General features: G+C 45.6%; 1 protein-coding gene across 2 annotated transcripts in view; it reads left to right on the top strand.

The window, feature by feature from the left end:
* The window catches only part of POLR2B (RNA polymerase II subunit B), an 837,536-nt gene that overhangs the window by 284,923 nt on the left and 530,763 nt on the right, over nucleotides 1-21,850 (top strand). For both annotated transcript variants that reach the window (XM_082254374.1, XM_082254373.1), the window contains one exon: nucleotides 11,353-11,496. In XM_082254374.1, the coding sequence (XP_082110500.1) occupies nucleotides 11,353-11,496 (144 nt within the window). The remainder of the gene's footprint in view (nucleotides 1-11,352; nucleotides 11,497-21,850) is intronic.

The following is a 21,850-nucleotide window of genomic DNA, read 5'->3' as shown; positions in this document are numbered from 1 at the left end:
GCGGGCCCCTCTCTGTATGGTAAGGATGAGTTCCCCTCTATCCTATAACATGGCACAGATCCCCCTACTTTGAGTGTGATTTTTATGTGCAAAAAGCCAGGAGGCTTGGTTTGGGAGCTGACAATCTAATTGTAAATATGTTAAAAGATTGTAATCAGTGGCAGTACGGTAATCTTACTGTGATAATATAAGTATCCTACCAGTCAGCCACGGACATGTAGACTGCTTTCAAAGTCAGGTCTCCAGCAATAGCAGGCCTTCCGAGGGTCCGGTACCGCCGACCAGGCTAATTCCCCATGTAGAGAAGGTGTTGTGATGCTCTGAAGTCACGCCGCTATTCGGTACAACCGCCGCCATTGCTTGCTAGATCGCACGAGGCCGCCATTTTGGCGTAGCCTCGTGTCTCCAGCATGGGGGTGGCCATGTTTGAGGTGATCCAAACACCTCGTGGAGCTAGGGGAGGCGCCGGAAGGCGTATGGAGGGGCGGAGCCGCCTCTTTTCTTCCCGGGCAGCCAGCCAAGAGACTTCCTGTCGATTCGAGACAGTGCTGAGACAAGTGCAGTGGAAAACTCTGAGCATCAAGTGGTGAGCCTGGGGGTCTATCTCTCTCTCTCTCTCTCGCTCGATAGGGGTCCCTGAGCAGCTAACACTGAGGGGCTTTGTGGCGCTGGGGGTCTTAAAAAAAATTTTATTTTGGATTGAATTTTCCGGGCAATAACTGGAATTATCATGGACCCTGCCACACAAGCACCCCCACCTGTTTCCCTCGAGGGGACCACGAGACCCGCCGGTGCACAGAGTATAGACGCATTTCATCAGTTTTGGAGTCTTTGGTGGCTCGGGTGGAGACGGCCTGTCAGGGACGGGGGTCAAGAAAGCGACCCCCGCCTACCCCTATATCATCTGACACCTCTGACTCAGATTCAGAGATGGTCACTGCAGCTGCAGGTCCCTCTGCAAGGGCTGTTGTCTCAGGTAAAGTTCCCTCAGACAGTGAGGAGGACGTTCATTCTTCCGCCATAATTCGGGAAGAAGCATTGGTGGACGCACTAGTTGTGGCGGTGCTGGAAACCTTAACCACTTGCCGACCGAGTACGGTAATAGTACTGCGGCAAAGTGGTACGTTATCGTCTGACGACGTAGTATTAACGTCGTCAGACACTCCCCCTTCTGGCATTCACAGCGGGAGTCGGGCCAGGGGAGGAGCAACGGCGATCGCCGCTGCTCTGCCCCGATCGCCGGGGATCTAGTGTGGAGATCCGCCCGCTGTGTGTAAACACAGCGGGCGGATCTCCATAGTGACAGGGAGTGACAGATCGGACTGTTCAGCATAGCTGGACATCCGATCTGTCCATGACTCACTCAGTCACCTCCCCCCCTACACGTCAGTAAGCACCAGGCATACATTAACCCCTCCCTCTCCAATAAAATTAACCCCTTCCCTGCCAGTGTCATTTTTACAGTAACAGTGCATATATATAGCACTGATTACTGCAGTAATGTCACTGGTAACCCCAAAAGTGTCAAAAATGTCAGTCAAGGGTCCGATCTGTCCGCCGCAATGTCGCAGTCCCAAAAAAAAATCGCAGATCGCCGCCATTACGCGTTAAAAAAAAAACACCAAAAATGACAGAAATCTTTCCCTTTGTTAGTAAACGCAATAACTTTTGCGCAAACCAATCAAAATACGCTTATTGTGATTTTTTTTACCAAACATAGGTAGCAGAAAACAAATTGGCCAAAAATTTTTTAAAAAATTGGTTTTTACATCTTTTTTGGGGGGAATTTCATATAAAAAAATGTTAAAAATATTGTTATTTTTTCAAAATAAACGCTCTTTTTTTGTTTATAGCGCAAAAAGTAAAAATCGCACAGGTGATCAAATACCACCAAAAGAAAGCTCTGTTTGTGGGAAAAAAAGGACGTAAATTTCGTTTGGGTACGGCGTCGCACGACCGCGCAATTGTCAGTTGAAGTCGCACAGCGCCGAATCGCAAAAAGTGGCCTGGACGGAAGACAGCAAAATCCTCCGGTGGTAAAGTGGTTAAGACTTGAGGTTTTACCGGCAGAGGCAACTGAAACAGAGATTCCCTTTGGTACTAACAAGCCCATCAAAACGGTGAAGGTTTTTCCTGTACCCAAGTGTTTTGGTAATAAAATTAAAGAAGAATGGGAACATTCTAAGCGTACCTTTACTATTTCCAAGCGTATTGCTAGACGCTATCCGTTTGAGGAATCCCTCATTAAGAAATGGACGGTACCACCAGTGGTGGATCCACCTATTTCCAGGCTGAATAAAGCCACGGTTATCCCAGTGGAGGACACTTCGTCCTTTAAGGATCCGATGGATCGAAAGGTGGAAGCGGAGTCCCGCACTATCTTCTCCCTGATAGGGTCAGCATTTAGACCAGTAATTGTTATTGGTCTAGTTTCCCAGACACTAACGGAATGGGCGAGATTGGTACGCCAAGACCTGAGGGGGAAAGATATCCCCCAGGGAACATCTGATTTGATGGAACAGATTATACAAGGGCTACAGTTTGTCTGTGACGCAGCCTTGGATGCTACCCCCCTATTAGGGCATGCATCTATGTCAGCGGTAATCCTCAGACGTGTGCTGTGGTTAAAATGCTGGTCAGCAGACCTAGGTTCCAAAAAGACCTTGACGAATCTCCCCTTTCAGGGGAATCGCCTATTTGGGGCCACCCTAGATGAGATCATTAAGGATGCCACTGGGGGCAAGAGCACTTTCTTGCCACAGGCTGCTAAAGCTAAAGGACCTTGTAACAAGCAAGGACCTTTCTTTACCGCCCATAAAGGGTTTGCACGCCCGGCTGGAACAAGCGGGAAAGGCAAGACTCCTCCAGGAGGGTTCAAGAAGGGCTGGTCGGACAAACAGAGGACCGACTCAGCCAAACCCGAAGCAAAGGATTACACAGCCTGAAGGTGCGCCCCCACTCGGGTTGAGGGTGGGGGGACGTTTTCACCGGTATTCAGGACATTAGATCGAGCATCGACCACTGCTACCGGTGCGATTCTTCCCTTCCAACATTTAAGTACTACAGGGAGCGGTAGTCACCGTTCCCTGAACAGATCTTTTCCTTTACCTTTTCCTAAGATTAGTCTCAATTCCCCACAGGAATCGGATCTGGTTGACCAGACAGACCAAGAAGCCTCTAGCCAGGTGACTTCGGTCCCTGAGGTTCAACCAGGAAAGATCACCGTTCCTGATAGGAATCAGGTGTCTGATAAATGTGTGGGAACAGAAAACGACCAGACTTTCTCGGATGGTCGGGGCCAGATAGCTCTAGGGACGCCTGGTTCAGATCCAGTCAGCGCCAGTGGTCCTAGAAATTCTAGGCTGGCCTCGTCAAGCCGGCCTGGCCGACTTGGACTTGCTAGTCGCGGACGTTCCGTGGGAACGTTCTTGGTGGCTATCACTTCTGCACGCAGGGTGTCAGAACTGGCTGCTTTATCATGCCAGTCCCCATACTTAGTGATTCATAGGGATAAGGTAGTACTTCATCCTAAGCCATCCTTTCTTCCTAAGGTGGTTTCAGATTTTCATCTGAATGAAGATATTGTACTACCTTCCTTGTGTCCTCAGCCCAATCATCATCGGGAACACGCGTTGCATTCCTTGGATGTGGTTCGGGCAATCGGGGTATACCTGAAGGCTACGGAAACGTTCCGTGAGACGGATTCACTCTTTGTGATCACGGATGGCCCCAGAAAGGGGTTGCCTGCATCTGCCGCGACTATCGCCAAATGGATTAGACAGACGGTGGTACAGGCTTATTCTATTAAGGGTCGGAGTCCTCCGTTCCCTGTTAGGGCGCACTCCACTCGAGCGCTCAGTACTTCCTGGGCCTTTCGCCATCAGGCGTCAGTGGTCCAGGTATGTAAGGCGGCCACCTGGTCGTCGGTACATACCTTTCCAAAATTTTATAAAATTGATGTGATGGCATCGGCGGATGCCTCATTTGGCCGCAAGGTTTTGCAGGCCGCAATTTGAGGAGACCGGAGGTCTACCTCGAGGTTTTTTTTTTTTGTTGAAAGATTTTTGTTGAGTCTCATCATTGAGGATGAGCATTGTAAAACTTCTAGTTGGCACCGGTTGGGCCTTCTAGATTGGATTTAATTTCCATTTCTCCCACCCCTCATTTGTGGTACTGCTTTGGGACGTCCCGAAGGTGCCGATTCACAGAGGACTACGTCTGTCAATGAGTGATAGAGAAAAATGGATTTTTGTAAAATCTTACCGTAAAATCCTTTTCTCTTAGCTCATTGACAGACGTAGTACCCGCCCCTCTGTTTTGGAGTTGGGTTGGGTTAAATTCTCTAAACACTGCTTTGTGACATAACTGATTTGCTGTGGCAGAGAGAGAGAGAGAGGATATACCCTCGGGGACTGCCCCTAGGGTGTGGCCAGAGCATTTTATTTCCTGTCTAGTCTTACTCCTGTGGAGGCAACATAACCCGAAGGTGCTGATTCACTGAGGACTACGTCTGTCAATGAGCTAAGAGAAAAGGATTTTACGGTAAGATTTTACAAAAATCCATTTTTTGTGGTACCAAAGCGGTTTAAGTACCGATATCCCTTTGCGTCTCCAACGGATTTGCGCTGGACCGTGGCTCCTAAGGTGGATCACGCAGTGTCCAGGTTGAACAAGGCCACTCTAATGCAGAGGATTCTCCGGTGTTTAGGGACCCGACGCATAGACGGGTGGAATCTCTTACTCGCCACACCTATATGGTGGCGGGTTCTTTGATGAAACCTGTTTTCGCCTCTGTAATGGTCTCTCAGGCTGTGGTGGAGTGGACCAAGGTGCTCAGACGCACCCCTGTGGCTGATTCCGCCCCTCCTGCTACTTTGGAGATGGTGGACCAAATTATTCAGGCTGTTTTATACCTTTGTGACGCGGCCTTGGATGAGGCCCCTTTAGTCTCACGACTATCTGCTGTCGCAGTGATAATCCGTCGTATGGTGTGGCTAAAGAGCTGGTCGGCCGACCAGACTTCCAGGAAGACGGTGTCTGAAATCCCTTATGCAGGGAATCACCTTTTTGGGGACTTCCTGGACGAGTTGGTTAAGGGGGTCACTGGGGGCAAAAGCACTCTGCTGCCCCAAGCACCCAAGGGTAAGTTCTTCCGCGGTAAGCGGGGCCCTTCCTTTAAACCGAATCAGGGGTCCATTCGTGCCTTCAAAGCACAAGACAAGGGCAAATCCTTCAAGGCCTCTGGTGGCCAGAAGAAGCCTTGGGCGGGCAAGTCAAAAGCTGCCCACGCTGGCACTGGAGCCCAGTCCGCCTCGACCTGAAGGGGCGCCCTCACCCGTGTCAGGGGTGGGGGGACGTCTGCGTGGTTTTCCCGAATCTTGGCTGTCCCGGATTCAGGACAGGTGGGTTCAGGAACTCATTTGGTCAGGATACAAGATCGAATTCCGATCGCGTCCAGCAGACAGGTTCTTTCCCTCAAATCTTCATTTGACCCCAGATCGTTTTCAAGATCTTCAACAGACTGTTCAGGATCTCATCGCCCAGGGGGTGATCGTCCCGGTGCCACATCGGGACAGATTTCGGGGGTTTTACTGGAAAGGAGGGCAAGGTGCGTCCGATTCTGGACTTGAAATGTCTGAACCGCTTTGTGCGGGTTCAAAAATTCCATATGGAATCTCTTCGTTCGGTGGTAGACTCCCTGAGCCCTGGAGATTTCCTGGCTTCAATCGACCTCAAGGATGCATATCTACACATGCCCATATTCGCGGGTCATCAGAGGTACCTCTGATTCGCAATCGCAGAGGAGCACTATCAGTTTGTGGCGTTACCTTTCGGTCTCGCTTCGGCTCCAAGGGTGTTTACCAAATTGTTAGCTCCTGTTCTGGCCCTGTTGCTGGTGCAGGGGATTGCGATCGGTCAATCACAGTTCAGACGCTCCAGAAGTTCGGGTGGACCATCAACTTTCAGAAGTCGACATTGTCCCCTTCTGTTCGTCTCCCTTACTTGGGGATGGTTCTGGACTCCGCCCATGCAAAAGTTTTCCTGCCCGAGGACAAACTCCGGACTCTGCAGAACGAGGTCAGGTCCCTCCAGGGACAACGACTCCGCATTGCTCAGGACCTGCATGCGTTCCCTGGGCTTGACGGTGTCAGCCTTCGAGGCGATACCATTTGCACAGTTCCACACACGATCTCTTCAAGCGGAGATCCTGGCCAGGTGGGACAGGCATCCTCATTCCTTGGAAAGGAGGATATCTTTGAGTCACCAAGTCAGAGCGGATCTTCTGTGGTGGCTCCAGTCTCCGGCTCTGACGGAGGGGAAATCCTTCCGGCTGTTATTGTGGACAGTGATCACCACGAATGCCAGCTTGTCGGGCTGGGGTGGTGTTCTGGGCAATCTGTGTGCCCAGGGCACTTGGTCGGAGGAGGAATCCTCCCTACCGATAAATATCTTGGAACTGCGAGCGATCAGACTGTTTGCTCCATTGGTCGGATCATCTTCGGGGCCGCCCTATGCGTGTGCAGACGGACAATGCAACTGCGGTGGCTTACATCAATCACCAATGGGGGCACCAAAATTCTGTCTTGGGCCGAGACGCAGGTCCCGGCGATTTCGGCAGTTAACATTCCAGGTGTGGAGAACTGGCAGGCCGATTATCTGAGCCGCCAGACCCTGGACCAGAGGGAATGGTCCTTACACCCAGGGGTGTTTCAGATGCTGTGTGCGCATTGGGGATCCCCGGACGTGGATCTGTTCGCATCGCGCCTAAACAACAAGGTGGGAAGGTTCGTGGCAAGAACACGCGATCCTCTGGCAGACTTCTCGGATGCGCTGGTGGTGCCTTGGAATCGGTGTCGCCTGATTTATGCCTTCCCTCCGATTCAGTTGTTCAAGTTCCTTCGAAGGTTGGTCTCGGGAACCGAATTTGGTGATTCTGGTGGCCTCGGACTGGCCACGCCGGTCTTGGTACGCAGGCATCAGGCAACTGGTCTTCGAGCCTCCCTGTCGGCTCCCGTTACGAGATGTTCTGCTGTCTCAGGGGCCGATCTTCCTTGCTGCTTTACCGTCGCTGGCTTTAACGGCGTGGCATCTCTCGTCGGCAGTCATTCCTACCCTACTCAAGGCTAGGAAGGCCTCGTCCGGTAAGATCTATTACCGTACTTGAAAGGCTTATTTCGCCTGGTGTAAATCGCAGGGTTTCCATCCTCGCTCCTTTTCGGTGGCGAGGGTGTTAGCCTTCCTGCAATCTTGTGTGAACCAGTGTCTTGCGCTGACCACTATTAAGGGTCAGTTGTCTGCTGGCAATCCTTTTCCTGCGCCCTTTGGCGTCAAATTCCTTGATCCGAACCTTTATTCAAGGGGTGCGTCATCTGGCTCCCCCTAGGAGAGCGCCTTTACCTCCTTGGGACCTGAAATTGGTCCTGTCCGTTTTGCAACGTCTATTTGAGAACATCAGGGAGATTCCTCTGCCTGCGCTTTCATGGAAAGTTGCTTTTCTGGTGGCGATCACATCTGCTCGCAGAGTGTCGGAGTTGGCGGCCCTGTCTTGCCGCTCCCCTTACCTGGTTGTTCATAGGGATAAGGTGGTCTTACGACCTCACCAATCTTTCCTTCCTAAAGGTGGCATCCAAATTTTCATCTTAACGAGGGCATTGTCTTTCCTTTGCTGTGTGCGAATCCTAAGCATCCTAAGGAGTTTGCCTTGCATTCCTTGGATGTAGTCTGGGTGATCAGGGTGTACCGGTCGTCTACTGAATCCTTCAGAAAGTCGGATTCTCTTTTTGTCCTTCCTGAGGGACCTCGGAAGGGTATGGCTGCGTCTGGGGCAACCATTTCTAAATGGATCAGACAGACGATAGTTCAGGCCTACTCAATTAGGAAATGGGTGCTGCCCTTCCCTGTCAAGGCGCACCCTACCAGAATGTCCCCACCCATTCTGTGACATTCTGCGGGGTGTGGGGGGTTCCCTTGGACCTTCTACTCAAGGGGATTTCTCAAATCACTATAAGAGAATAGGGGATTTGGCGCTTTCTAGGACTGATATCCCGGTGATGCATGCTAAGACTCCCCTTTGGCATAACAGGCACCTGCCGGAACAAATTTCCCGACCCTGGCTTGTGGATGGCTAATGGAATATACTTTCTTTCTCACGTCCTACATGCGGGTGCTATTAAAACCTTTGCCCAGCTGAGGGAGGAATTTCATCTGCCCGCCCATTTGTTATTCCGTTACTTTCAGATCAGACATGCTCTCTCCACACACAGTTTAACGCCCAATATCCCACACTGACATCTATTGACATTCTTGAAGTCATTAAGACTCACAAACTTATTCTCTATTCTCTGATAAGACGTTCTCCAACTTTGGCGTACAGTGTTAGGCTGGCCAAACATGTTCAACTTTTGTTGTACAATTTTCTGTTATATTTACCACAAACCACATATGAGATCAAAGCTAAACACTTTCACTTGTATCTAATTAGGCAGGCCTTTGTACTACATAGTTGAAAGTAAATTTCAAGAAAATTGTTCAGAAAATTGTATCGTGTATGGCCAGCCTTAGACCTTCCTGGGTGGGGGATACCGGGGGACTTGATGACGAATGGAGCGATGCTTTGGAGGCATGCACACTTGTCTCCCCAAAAGTCTCAGACAGGTTTACTCAGGTGTATATTGCTCATAGAGCATATCTCTCCCTCTACAGATTGGCCGGATTTGACCCATCCCGGGATCCCACCGGGATTGGGATTTGGTCATCTTATTTGGCATTGTCCTCGAATTCTGGGCTTTTGGGCGCAGATGGTGCAATTCCTTCATGACCGCATGGGTACTCCTGTATCACTGGACCCCAAGATATGCCTACTGGGAATATTGCCAGATGGTGACATGGACAAATACACTATCGGATTCTTGCACAAAACCTTGTTCAGTGCCAGGAAACTGATAGCCCGTATGTGGATCCAGCTGATGTCTCCCACACTGGCCGCTTGGATAGCAGATATTAATAATCTACCCTACAAGAAAGTTATCTACGTTAATAGTGGTTGCCCGCAACGATACCACAAAATCTGGGATCGGTGGCTCCAGGCCTCGATCACGTGCACATCATGATCACCCTCAGGTAGTGCTGACTCTGACTTCCCTGTATCGGTGTATTTCTCCTGTGAATGTTGTATCTGCATGCATCTTTAGTATCTCCATGTATATTTACCTGATTGTCCCATAGTCCTCACACACTTGTTCCTTTGCTTGTGATTCTGTTATAATACATCTTAATTGCCATTGATTGTTTACTCTGTAATATTGCCTTGCACATAACTCAATAAATGTTTGTTTTTTCAACAAAAAAAAAAAAATATTGCAGAAATCTGTGCAATTCTAACATATACTTAAGTTAATTAGGGTTATATGGAGAAATGGGAGCTGGATCTCTAGGAAAATTTTTAACTAGATGAATGGCACTCAATGGCTCAGAAAGATTTGAGGTCTCTAATCAGTACTTTCATTATTGAGGCAAACTACAAAGTGTTTTTAAAATGGTATATGGTATCGGCCAGGTTGGCTAGCTATGTCCTGGGGCTATCTCTACTGTTTCTGAGGCTGTAGACAGGAGGGGACAGCGTTCCATATATGGTGGCAGTGTCCCATCAGTTCTCTCCTCTCCTCGCACGCTGTACACAGCGATCAATACAGTGTGCGAGGAGAGGAGGGAGACTGCAGCACTCCCTCAATCGTGCCTTATTTATGCCCACTCATCCCACATCAGTGCTCATCCACGCCACGTCCATGCTCTTCCATGCCACATCAGTGTCATTTCAGTGCTCATCAGTGCCCTACAGTGCCTCACAAAAGTGTAATGGGTAGTCAGGAAATTAGACTTTTAATTTTATGTCCCTAGAGTACCTGACGGTGCTCCCTGTATGTTGGGCCTCTGTATGTTGCCAGGCTGTTTAAAAGTCTCACACGTGGTATTACCATACTCAGCAAACCTACACCCCAAATACATTCTGCTCTACTCCTATGTACATGCTATGAGTTAGAAATATTTTATAAATGGACAACTTTGTGTAAAAAAAAAAATGCATTTTCGTTTTTTTCCACATTTTCCAAAAACTTGTGGAAAAAATGACATGTTCAAAAGACTCAAAATGCCTCCTAGATTGTTTTGGGTGTTTGCTTTCCAATATGGGCTCATTTTGTGGGGGTTTCCATTGTCCTGGTGCTCCAGGGCCTTCAAAAGTGTGATAGGTTGTCAGGAACTTTTATGTAAATTATGCTCCTAGAACGCCTGGGGGTGCTACTTGGATGTTGGGCCTCTGTACACGGCCAGACTGTGTAAAAGTCTCACATGTGGTTTCACCATACTCCGGAGCAGTAGCAGAATGTATTTTGGGGTGTAGTTGCAAGTTTGCCTATATAGTGTGTGAGAAATAACTTGATAATATGTGGGAAAAAAAAAATCTTCCATTTGCAACAAATTGTGGGAAAAAATCACAACTTCCAAAAACTATGCCTCTTGGCAAATACCTTGGAATGTCTACTTTCCAAAAAGGGATCATTTGGGGGCGATTTGTACTTAACTTGCTTGTTAGTGTCTCCAGAACTGACAGGCTGGCAGTACATCAGGTGTGATTAATTTTCAATGATTGGCACCATAGCTTGTAGACTCTATAACCTTCACAAAGACCAAATAATATATACTTATTTGCGTTATTTTTACCAAAAATATGTAGCAGTATAACTTTTGATCAAAATTTATGAAGAAAAATTGCTAAATTTGCAAAAATTTAAAAACTGAAACAAAGAAAATATATTTTTCTACAAAATTTTTGGTCTTTTTTCATTCATAGCGCAAAAAAATTAAAAAACCCAGTGATGATTAAATACCACCAAAAGAGAGCTCTATTTGTGTGGGGGAAAAAGGATGAAAAATTCATATGGGTACAGTGTTGCATGACTGAGTGATTGTCATTCAAAATGTGAAAGCTGAAAATTGTTCTGGTTAGGAAAGAGAGTTTAAGTGCCCAGTGGGTGAGTGGTTAAATTCGTTTTTTTTTTTCTTCTATTCCCCAAACACACATACTCACTGCAACTGTCCCAGATGATCAATAGCTCGCTATCAGCCTACTTTGGGTCGCAGGAGTGCAAAAGGAAGTGTAGACCGGTGACCCACAAGAGTATGGCCAAAGAGTTTTGACCATACCTCTCTTTTAAGTGACTTTAATATAGCATAATTATCACACAACCTATGTCGCAATAAAACATTAATATTCTGTTAATATTTGATCTGTTTATTTTAAGCCATTTTGATGAGTGCCTTTGTTTACAATTACATTTTTTTCCTTTTCTTAAGGTTTTGAACAGATTGACATTTGCATCAACTCTTTCACACTTGCGGAGATTAAACTCCCCTATTGGCAGAGATGGAAAACTTGCCAAACCGAGACAGTTACATAACACACTATGGGGAATGGTATGCCCTGCAGAGACTCCTGAGGTAAAACCAATCCTTTTTTTCTAGCAGAAGTTTCTTTACCAAATTGTGTCATGGGTCATATAAATAGCAAATACATTTTTTTTCGTTCTAATTTTGATGGTAAGTGGGTACCCCAAGGCTCTTTCTTTGGACCAATTCTGTTAGTTTTTCATAAGTGATAGAGGATGGGATAAATGGCTCAATCTGTCTTTGCGGACAATACAAAAATATGCAGGGCAATAACTTCACATCAAGATATAGAAATTTTACAGGAAGACCTGACTAAAATAATGGGGTAGGCAACTACTTGTCAAAGGAGGTCTAATGTGGCTAAAAACCTAAATGTAAACTACTCTGGGGAGAACCTCTGGGAGAATCAAGGATGGTGAAAGATCTGGGTGTCCTAGTTCAACCCTTGGCAAAAATTTTTTCAATTTACTTGTGAGGGAAAATTAAAAGGAATCGCAGACCTATCGCAAATCTATTTTCAATCTATTTTCATTAAACATTTCAACCTTCCGGCTTTAAGAAACACTTAAAAAAAAAACTGTAGTCAAAAACTGTAGGAAAAAATATGGAATCCCTTAATTCAGAAGAAAATATTATGGAATCATTTTGTACTTTGCAGTTCTAAAACATCTGCATCAGTTTACATCTGCTAATTAGTCTGCAGTTAGAGTGCTTGCACACCTTGGTGAGCTTATGCACGAACCTGATTGACATGAATCATGGCTCCAGCACTAGAGGTGTCAGTTGAAACAAAGGAGAGGATTATAAAATTTCAAAAAGATAAATCATCACAGAATGTTGCAAAAGATGTTGGTTGTTCTCAGTCAGTTGTGTCTAAAATCTGGACCAAGCACAAATCAAATGGGAAGGTTGTTAACGGGAAGCGTACTGGTAGACCAAGGAAGTAATCAGTGCGTCAAGATGGAAACCTTAAAGCAATATGCCTTGAAAACAGAAAATGCACAACTAAACAGAGTAACAAATGATCAGAAACTGGCATTAATGTTTGTGACTGGAACTGTTAAGACATTTTGGAATTTACACACAGAAAAGCTAAACGAAAACAATCAACGCCTAAAAAAAAACGTTACAATGGGCTAAATAAAAGCAATCATTGGACTATGGATGACTGGATGAAAGTGATATTCAGTGATGAACTAAGAATCTGCATTGGGCAGGGTGATGATGATGCTGGAACTTTTGTTTGGTGCCGTTACAGTGAAATGTATGAAGACTGCCTGAAGAAAGCAAATTTCCACGATCATTGATGATATGGGGTTGCATGTCAGGTAAAGTTAGGGGGGAGATGACAGTCATTAAATCTTCAATAAAAGCGCAAGTTTATATTGATATTTTGGACACATTTCTTCTTCTTCGATCAATTGAAAGGATGTTTGGTGAAGACCTTTTTCATAGGGCAAAATCCGTGAAAACTTTCCTTCAAGAAAGACATGTAATGTCAATGGCATGGCCTATAAATAGTCCGAACCTCCAATCCAATTGAAAATCTGTGGTGGAAATTCAACAATGGTCCATAACAAGGCTCCAACCCACAAAGCTTATCTGGCACTTGTAATATGAGAAAGTTGAAGCCAGATTGATAAAGAATACGGTTTGTTGATAGTTAAAACCATGCCTCAGAGGATTGAAACTGTTCTAAAAGCCAGAGGTGGTGCAATAAAGTACTAGTGGTGTATGTTTTCGTTCGTTTTTTTTTTTCATGAAGCCAGAGGGTTGGTATGATAAATGAAGATAGTTTTGAAGCATGTCTATAATTCGTTTTTTTTTTTTTTTCCAAAATTTTTATTGAAAAATTATAAAAATGTTAAGAATACATACAGTCTCTTATAAATCAACGTATAAACAGTACATTCAATGTACAGCAACATAGCTTATTTGAAAGTCATTACAAATAATCTGAGAATAAACGAATGTCTATGTAAGACACGTAGTGAAAAGTTTGACCTTTTACCAAACAGGAGACTCAACAGGAGTGGTCATCAATACTAAGTCAATAGAGAGACTAGAGACAAAACGAGTGTCAACTTGAAGCTTAGTTGTGTCAAGTATTATTCTAACCATAGTACAATAAAGTATGGAACCGTAGTCACATCTCGGTGTATGTGACTTTAAGGTAAGACACGGGTATGTTGCAGGATATCAACCGTGTTGTTAGAGAAAGGTTGATATGATAATAAGTGAGGGAAAATGCCAAATATTTAAGACTATATGTAAGAGTAAGACGACTTGGTGAGAGGTGTCCAATCCGGGGAGAAGAGGTCACCTACTCATCAATTTTGGGAGAAAAATGTAGGAGGTGAGGGGTGGGGAGGAGGGGAGGGAAAGGAAGAGGGTAAAGGAGGGTAGGGAGTCATCGGCCTCCACCTCTCAAGTCTGAGGGGTTAGAAACGCTATGATGACCGATAGTGAGTGATGGCAATATGTGGGGTTGGTGTTCGGCTTGACGCGTTGTGCTCCGTAAACCTCTCTCACTTACAGCCCTTGTTTAGGGGTGAGAGGGGCTTACCGGTGTGCTATCAATCTTGGTGTGTGTGTGTGTGCGAGAAGCCAAGGATTGTCATGATGTGCGAGGCAAAATACTTGAGAAAGTCATGGGGTGGTAACTAATGGTTCAGCTGTTGAGGTGGGAGTGTTGGGGATGTATGGTTTTGGGGGTCTCGAAATAATTTCCAGGGAGCCCAAGTGTGAGCATAGGAGATTGTCCTATCTCGAGCGATCACAACTAGCTCTTCTAATCTTGCAATTTTGTCCATTTTGTTAAGCCATTCCCGTTTATGTGGAATTACATCCGATTTCCAGTGGGTTGGTATGCATGCTTTGGCTGCATTGAGTAGGTGTGGAGTGAGAGATTTGCAGTGCCTGTATGGTGGGACAATAGTATAGTTTAGGAGGTATTGGGCAGGAGAGAAAGGGATATCAATATTTGGGTCCTTCGTGATGGTGTCATGGATAGATAACCAGAACGGTTGTATTTTTGGACAGGACCAATAGATATGGATGAGTGTCCCTGTATCAGATTGACATCTCCAGCATATATCAGTGATGTCTGAGTTATATTTATGTAGGAGTGAAGGGGTTCTGTACCATCTAGTTAGCAGCTTGTAGCAATTTTCTTGTGTGGATACATTGAGGGAACTTTTATGGGCAATATGGCAAAGATTTTGCCAGTCTTTTTCAGAAAAGGAGAGGTTGAGGTCTGATTCCCATCTGGGCTTAGCTTTGTTGGTGTGTTCTCGGACCTCCGAAACCAGGAGATTGTATGTTACCGAAATAAGGTGACGTTTTGGTGTGGTGCTTATACAAAGTTTCTCGAATGGGGTAAGGTCTCTGGATAGGGCACCATTATGATTCAGGGATTTGAGAAAATGTCTAATTTGGAAGTAGGTCCAATTGGGTATGGGGGAGGACATGGTGGGTGATTTGATCTGAAGACGTTCTAAGAGGGAACCTTTGTCGAAGAAGCGGAAAGCTCCGATGGAGTCGTCATTCCAGTATTCCCGTAGGAAGGAAGGGGACATACCCGGAGGAAAGTCTGGGTTGTGTTTAATTGGGGTCAGGAGACCTGGGGTTGAGGAGATAGATGCTTGGTTGCAGGTATCCCTAAAGGAAGTTAGGGTGGAGGGGATGTTTCTTTATGGACAGAGGTGTGTGTTCAGTATTAAGCCACAGTAAGGTCTTGAGTCTTTATTGGGTTCATGGAGAAACCAATCCAAAATTCTAGTTAGGTGACATGCCCAATAATAATTTTGTAAATCTGGTAGGCCAATGCCTCCATCTAGTTTTGGGTTTGGAAAGTAATGTGAAAGAGAGCCTGGGTTTTTTTTTTGGCACCAAAGAAATTTGGAACACAGAGATTTGAACGAGTTGAAGAAGGATTTTGGGATTTTAATGGGGATAGCTTGAAGGAGGAATAATAGGCGTGGTAACACGTTCATTTTAAGGATGGCAGCTCACCCGAGCCAAGAGAAATGTGGTCTAGACCATTTCTTAATGTCGTCTTTGATTGCTTGTAGTACTGTGAGAAAGTTAGTGGGGAACAGCTCGTTCAGATTATTCGTGAGGTGAATGCCTAGGTACTTAATGGAAGATTGAGCCCATTGGAATGGAAAGTTAGACTTGCATTGGTCTACTAATCTTTTGGGTAGGGTAATGTTGAGGGCGTTTGACTTTGAGAAGTTTATTTTAAAATTGGACAATTTCTGAAAAAGTTTAAATTCTTGTAAAAGTGGCGGGATGGAGAGGAGAGGGTCGCTAAGAAACAGTAATATGTCATCGGCAAATGCCACTATCTTATACGTACGATGGGAGATGGTTATCCCAGAAATGTTTGGGTTTAGATCTAGTGTACGTAAAAAAGGTTCTAAGGTAAAGACAAATAGAATTGGGGATAGGGGGCATCCCTGCCTAGTCCCGTTTCCTATGGTGAAGTTGTCCGATAGGCTCCCATTGACTGACACATGCCGTAGGTGTGGAGTACAGAGACAGAATTAGAGTGAGTAATCGATCCGGGATGCCAATATGTTGCAGGACCTTTCTCATGTAATTCCAGTCGAGCCTATCGAACGCCTTTTTGGCGTCGAGGGATAGCATAAAGCCCTTCATTTTGTGAGAGGTCATCCAGTGGTGGATATTAATAGCTTTGACCGTGTTGTCATGAGCTTCGCGGCCGGGGACGAATCCCACCTGATCTTTGTCTATTAGTATCGGACTAGGGGCAGTAATATATTTGCGATGATTTTGGCGAAAAGTTTGATGTCTACGTTGAGTAGAGAGATGGGTCTATTATTACTGAGGTTGGGTCCTTATTCTCCTTTGGTATTACTGATATATGGGCGTCAAGCAATCTGTGATGGGGATAAGGGGGAGAAGCCAGCGAGTTAAAGGCTTTTAGTAACGGAGAGGATAGTAGGTCTGTGAAGGTTTTGTAATATGGGGCTGTGAAACCGTCTGGGCCTGGGCTTTTTCCTGCTTTTAGTTGAGAAATAGCTAGTTTGAGCTCTTCCTCCGATAGGGGCTGTTCCAGGTTTTGGGATTGGGAGTTGAGAGTTTTAGTGCAGGATTTCTGAAGGAAATCTTGAATGAGGGAGTTCTGGGTTTGAATCGGGATTGAATGATCTAGATTATAAAGCTGGGTGTAGTACTTCTCAAATTGGGTTGCGATGTCCGTGGTTTTGACAAAGGTGTTTCCTTGGGTGTCTTTGATCGAATGTATGGAGGACTTCGCTCTTTTTTTCTTGGAGGGCTTTAGCAAGGAATTTACTACTCTTGTTCCCGAACTCGTAGAACAATTTTTGTTGGAGGATAAATTTACGTTTAATTTTGATGTGAAGCTAGTCTAGAAGGAGTTGTCTGTTATGTACAAGTTCAAGGTAGGTGAGATGTGCTCTAGGTTTTGAATTTTGTTAATTATTGCTTGAGTATGTGCTTGGTGCTCTTTCTTCTTTGAAGATTTGAGGGAAATTAGAACTCCTCTCAGTGCGCATTTATGTGCTTCCCATATCGTGATGGGAGAGATATCACTAGTGGTATTTTCAGAGAAATATTCCGTAATCTTTTTCCGCAAATATTGGATGTCGGGTTCATGAGTGAGAAGCGTCGAGTCTAACCTCCAGAACTTATTATACGAGAAGTCTCCGGGGATTGAGATTGTCAGGGATACTGGGTGGTGATCGGAGAGTAGCATTGGTTCAATTGTGGCCTTCTTGATCAGGGGTAAGTCTTTTTGTGACAGGAAGAGGTAATCTAACCTGGAATATTTTTGGTGGGGAGGAGAGAAAATGTGAAGTCTTTTGTGGAGGGGTTTAGCGTACGCCAGGTATCGTGTAGGAGTAGTTCTTGGAGGGATTGACGAATTTGTTTGAGGGCTTTGTACGGGAGAGATGAAGTGCCCGAGGAGGAGTCTAGGATAGGATATAACGCTACGTTGAAGTCACCTCCCAGGATTGTAATTCCCTGTTGGTTTTCAGCAAGTAAGGAAGAAATTTTCCTAAAAAATGGTACCTGTGCAGAGTTAGGGGAATAAATATTAGCTAGGGTGATGGGTTTCTGTGCCAAGAATCCTTTCAGGATAATGTATCGCCCGTCAGGGTCAATAAGAGTCAGTACATTTCCAATCAAGGTTTTTGGATATGAGGATTGCTACTCCCTTTGTTTTCCCTAAAGGATTAGTGGCTAGGTAAGCTGTGGGGTATCGGAAGTTGCTAAGTTTCGGGGTGTTTTGTGAATGAAAGCGAGTCTCTTGAAGGTAGACTATATCCGCCTTTGATTTGTGCATAATTTCGAGGACTTGGCTGCGTTTCTCGGGTATATTTAAACCTTTTACGTTTAGTGACACAACCTTAACTTGGAGGGAATTGGAAGGAGTCTGAGGAGGAGTCATCATGAAGTTGGATCAGGTAACTACCACTGGGGAGTATTGTGAGTGCGGTCTAGTATAGTAAGCTTAGTGTATCTAGGAGGCAGAGACCGATGGAGGAAGGGGATGGGGGGGAGACGGATGTAGGAGGTTGGGGAGGTCAGAGGAGAAGGGGGAGAGGGGTGAAGTAGTTAGGTGGAGGGGGAAAACCGAAGTATAGAGTGTGAAGTACAATCACACCTATCCGAATATACAGGTATCGGAAGTGTTGACAGATGAGGCGATCAGATCAACTCTGTCTGTCTTGTGGGGTGAGTGGTTGGTAATTGATCGAGGTAAATAAAAATGAAGGAAACATGAGCCGGCCAGCTCGAGAGGTAAGGGAGAGGAAGAATTTGATCTTTCGTGCTATCAGGAGTAGAGGTGTTGGAAGTGAGATTGGGGGTATCCAGGGAACAAACCCAGCTGAGACATTTATGCAGGGAGGGGGGCAAGAAATCGACTAGAAGCCGTATGGGGAGGAGATAAATATCGTATGCACCATGGGAAACCTGGGAAAAAATTGGGAGCCACTAGGTATGTCAGGGTTGTTGGGGGTGAAGTAGGTGGGTCAGTCAGCACTTTGCCGAGTGAGGTGGCGTGTCCTTGATCGCAGGTTGTGGTAGATGTGTAGAATTGGATAAGTGGAGGGTGGAGAAAGACAGACAGTGGCATGCATATATAATACTTTGAACTCTCAATGATACTATAAAATATTATACCATATAACATAACATAATACCATAAAATGTCTAATTGGTTTACATTGAAATAATCTGTAGTGTGCATAGTGAGAGGAGACTCCTTGGGAGTCCTCTCTTGGGTGTGGGGCGGACGTGAGAGAGAGAGAGGGGAATGCTACCGCCCATTCGTTTCTGCTTAGAAGATAGGGCGAATGGGGGTGTGCTTTTAGGATTGTGACCATGAGTGATACGAGACGTGGGGTATTATGATCCGGGATATTCCCGCATGCCCTTCTAGGTGGATGTTCGAGATATAGTTGCATAAGGACATCGATTGCTCACAGGTCAAAGCTGTTTTAGAGGTGTGTGTGTGTGTGTGTATATATATGTGTGTATATATATATGTGTATATATATATATATATATATATATATATATATATATATGTGTATGTGTATATATATATATATATATATATATATATATATATATATATATATATATATATATATATATATATATATATATATGTGTTTTTTTTTTTTTATTATTTCCCGTCCCTTATCTTTCGATGGGGCTTTTTTCCCTCCCCTCCCTCTCTCACTGTTCACATTCTGAAAAGAGGTTTCAATAGCAGGGTACATTTTTACCAGAGCATAGTATGTGTGTCATGAGTAAAAAATTAAAATGTTCATTTAGGGCAAAATAGATAGACCCCTTAGAATATACTCCACAATAAGATAAACTCAACCCTTTCGCTATTGCGCCCACCCTCCGTCTCCCCATATGACTTTAAAAAAAGAAATCAAGAACAAAAAAAAAAAGGGGGGGGGAAGGGCATGTGGAGGTATAGTGGATGGTGGCATGGTAGTCTCTGCTATGTGGGGTGCAATTAAAGAGGATGGATACGTCCCATTTACTGAGGTTGTTCGTGTGGTGTAAAGTACATTACCCATCCTTGACCACGATCTTCGGGAATAGGAGGAGATGTGTGTGTCCGGGTGGTCATAGGCTGAGGTGGTTCCGCTGGCGTAGATCTGTGCAGTTCAAAATCTGTTGGGAAGAAGCAAACGGGGGCAGGTAGGAAGTGTGGACAGGGATAGAGGGAGAAAGCGAAAAAGTAAGAGAGAGGGCATGAGGGGGTGACAAAAGGTGCAGGAAAGTCAGACCATTCAGGTTGAGGTGCTTTATTGTCTTGGGCGACGATGCGCTGGGGAAGCCGTGGGACTCAGGAAATCTTGGCTCCTGTGGCGGTTGGATGATTCGTTGCTAGATGATGATGTTCTTGGATGTCTGATTTGGAAGTCATCCCTCTCTGGGACTGCATCCATTGAAGTTGATCTTCGTAGCCTTTGGGTGTTGAGAGGTCTGTACCAATCAGGCAGGTCAATGTGCGGTATGTTCAGTGTATTGCAAAAATTAGCGAGTTCTTCCGGAACCCTCAGGTTGGCGGTGCGACAGTTTGCCGAAGCGGATAGGCAGAACGGGAATTTCCAGCGGTACTGGATATTTCTGGACCTTAGAGAGTCCAGTAAAGGCCGCAGGTCTCTTCTGCGCTGTAGGGTTATCGGAGAAAGATCCTGGAAGATTTTTATTTCCGTGCCATGGTATAGGAGGGAGCGTCGATCTCTTGTCCTCCTCAGGACATCTTCCTTCAGTCTAAAATTGACTACGCAGCAGATGATGTCCCTTGGGGGGTCTGTGTCCCTTGGTTTGGGTCTCAGGGCTCTGTGAAGACGTTCGAATTCGATAGGGGTTTCTAGAGGTCTTCCTAGGGCATCATTAAAGATGGCGGTAGTAGCTCTTGTGATTTGTGTTTGATCTACCGATTCGGGTAGGCCCCTTACCCTTAAGTTATGGCGTCGACCCCTGTTGTCAAGATCCTCAAGTTGTCTTTGCATGTCTCTAAATTGGGCATCATGAGAATGCATCGCGTCAGTCAGGGATTGAATGGAGTCTTCTTGCGCCGTAACTTTCTCTTCGACCTCTGTTACTCTGATTGATAGAGGATATTTCTCCTTTCAATTCTATCACTGCCATGGCTAGTGAGGCCTTCAGCTCATCCGCAATGGAGCGAAGGTCCGGGAGGGTGACAGGCGGTGGTGGAGGAGGGGTAGTCGCCGGTGCCAGGGTGTCATGGCTGAGGGCGTGTTGCCTTGGGGTGCTAGTGCCGTGTGTTCTCTTGTATTGGAGAGAATGGGGGTTCCTCGGGCCGCGTCCGCGTAGGCACGATTTGAAGCTGGGGCCTCGCGTAGTTGTTGCGGCTGGCGGAATAGGTCCGGTATGCTGCGGGTGCGACCGGGCATCAGATCTCTCGGAGAGCGGGATCGGGAGGGAGAGGAGTGGGTGCTGGATCTACTCATCCTTCCTGGGAGTGCAACAGGGGAAAGATCGCTCTTCTTATGGCTGATATCTCTCGAGCTGGCCGGGAGCTAGGAGATCAGGCGGCCATCCACGATCAGCGCCAAGCCACGCCCTCTGTTTTTTCTACACAATTCAACAATTGAATGAACATTTTCCAAGAGTGGTGATTTCATACTTTTTGCTAGGGGTTGTAGAAGACTGACTGAGCAATAGCATGCATTGTCAAGCTGCGGCTAGCAAAGCCTGCAGAATATTGGCATGTATAACGTAGGGATTTTACTACAGAGATAAAACTATAATCCTGCAACTTTATAAAACTCTGGTTAGGCCACATCTGGAGCATTCCGTCCAGTTCTGGTCACCAGTCCTCAGAAAGGATGTGCTGGAGAGAGTCCAGAAAATGGCAACAAAATAAGGGAACTGGAGGATCTCCACTATGAGCAACGACTGTGCAGGCACTATAGGTACTATTTTTAAAAGAATCTTGGACATGCATCCTAGTGAAAACATACAGGTGTATGGAAAATGGTTATCGACACTGACACTCACCTACACAGGTTGAACTGGATGGACTATTTTCTTTAACCTTACCTACTATGTAACTATGATTGGAACTTGCTATGAAACAAATGTTTAGGCTGTCAGGATTCTGCATTTTATTAAAGCTGAACTCCAGGATAAACATTATCTGTCTAAATACATGAGGCATATGTATTCTTGAATCTTGGTGTGCTTTGTGTATTTCTTCCAGATCTGTACGGTAATCCAGCATGCCTCTGCACAGGGTTTCCTGGTAATAAAGATCAGCCACTGCTACTTTCTGTCCTTGTGCAGGGTGATCTGTCTTGTCTCCACCCCCTTACTGTAGTTTTATTTTTGCAAGCTTTCTGTAGTAGGGAAAGTT

Source organism: Pelophylax lessonae (genome assembly GCF_965119305.1).
Source record: "Pelophylax lessonae genome assembly, chromosome: 1".
In the NCBI taxonomy this organism is placed as follows: domain Eukaryota; kingdom Metazoa; phylum Chordata; class Amphibia; order Anura; family Ranidae; genus Pelophylax; species Pelophylax lessonae.
The sequence above is the reverse complement of the archived record's forward strand: the minus strand, read 5'-3'. Positions and strand labels throughout refer to the sequence as shown.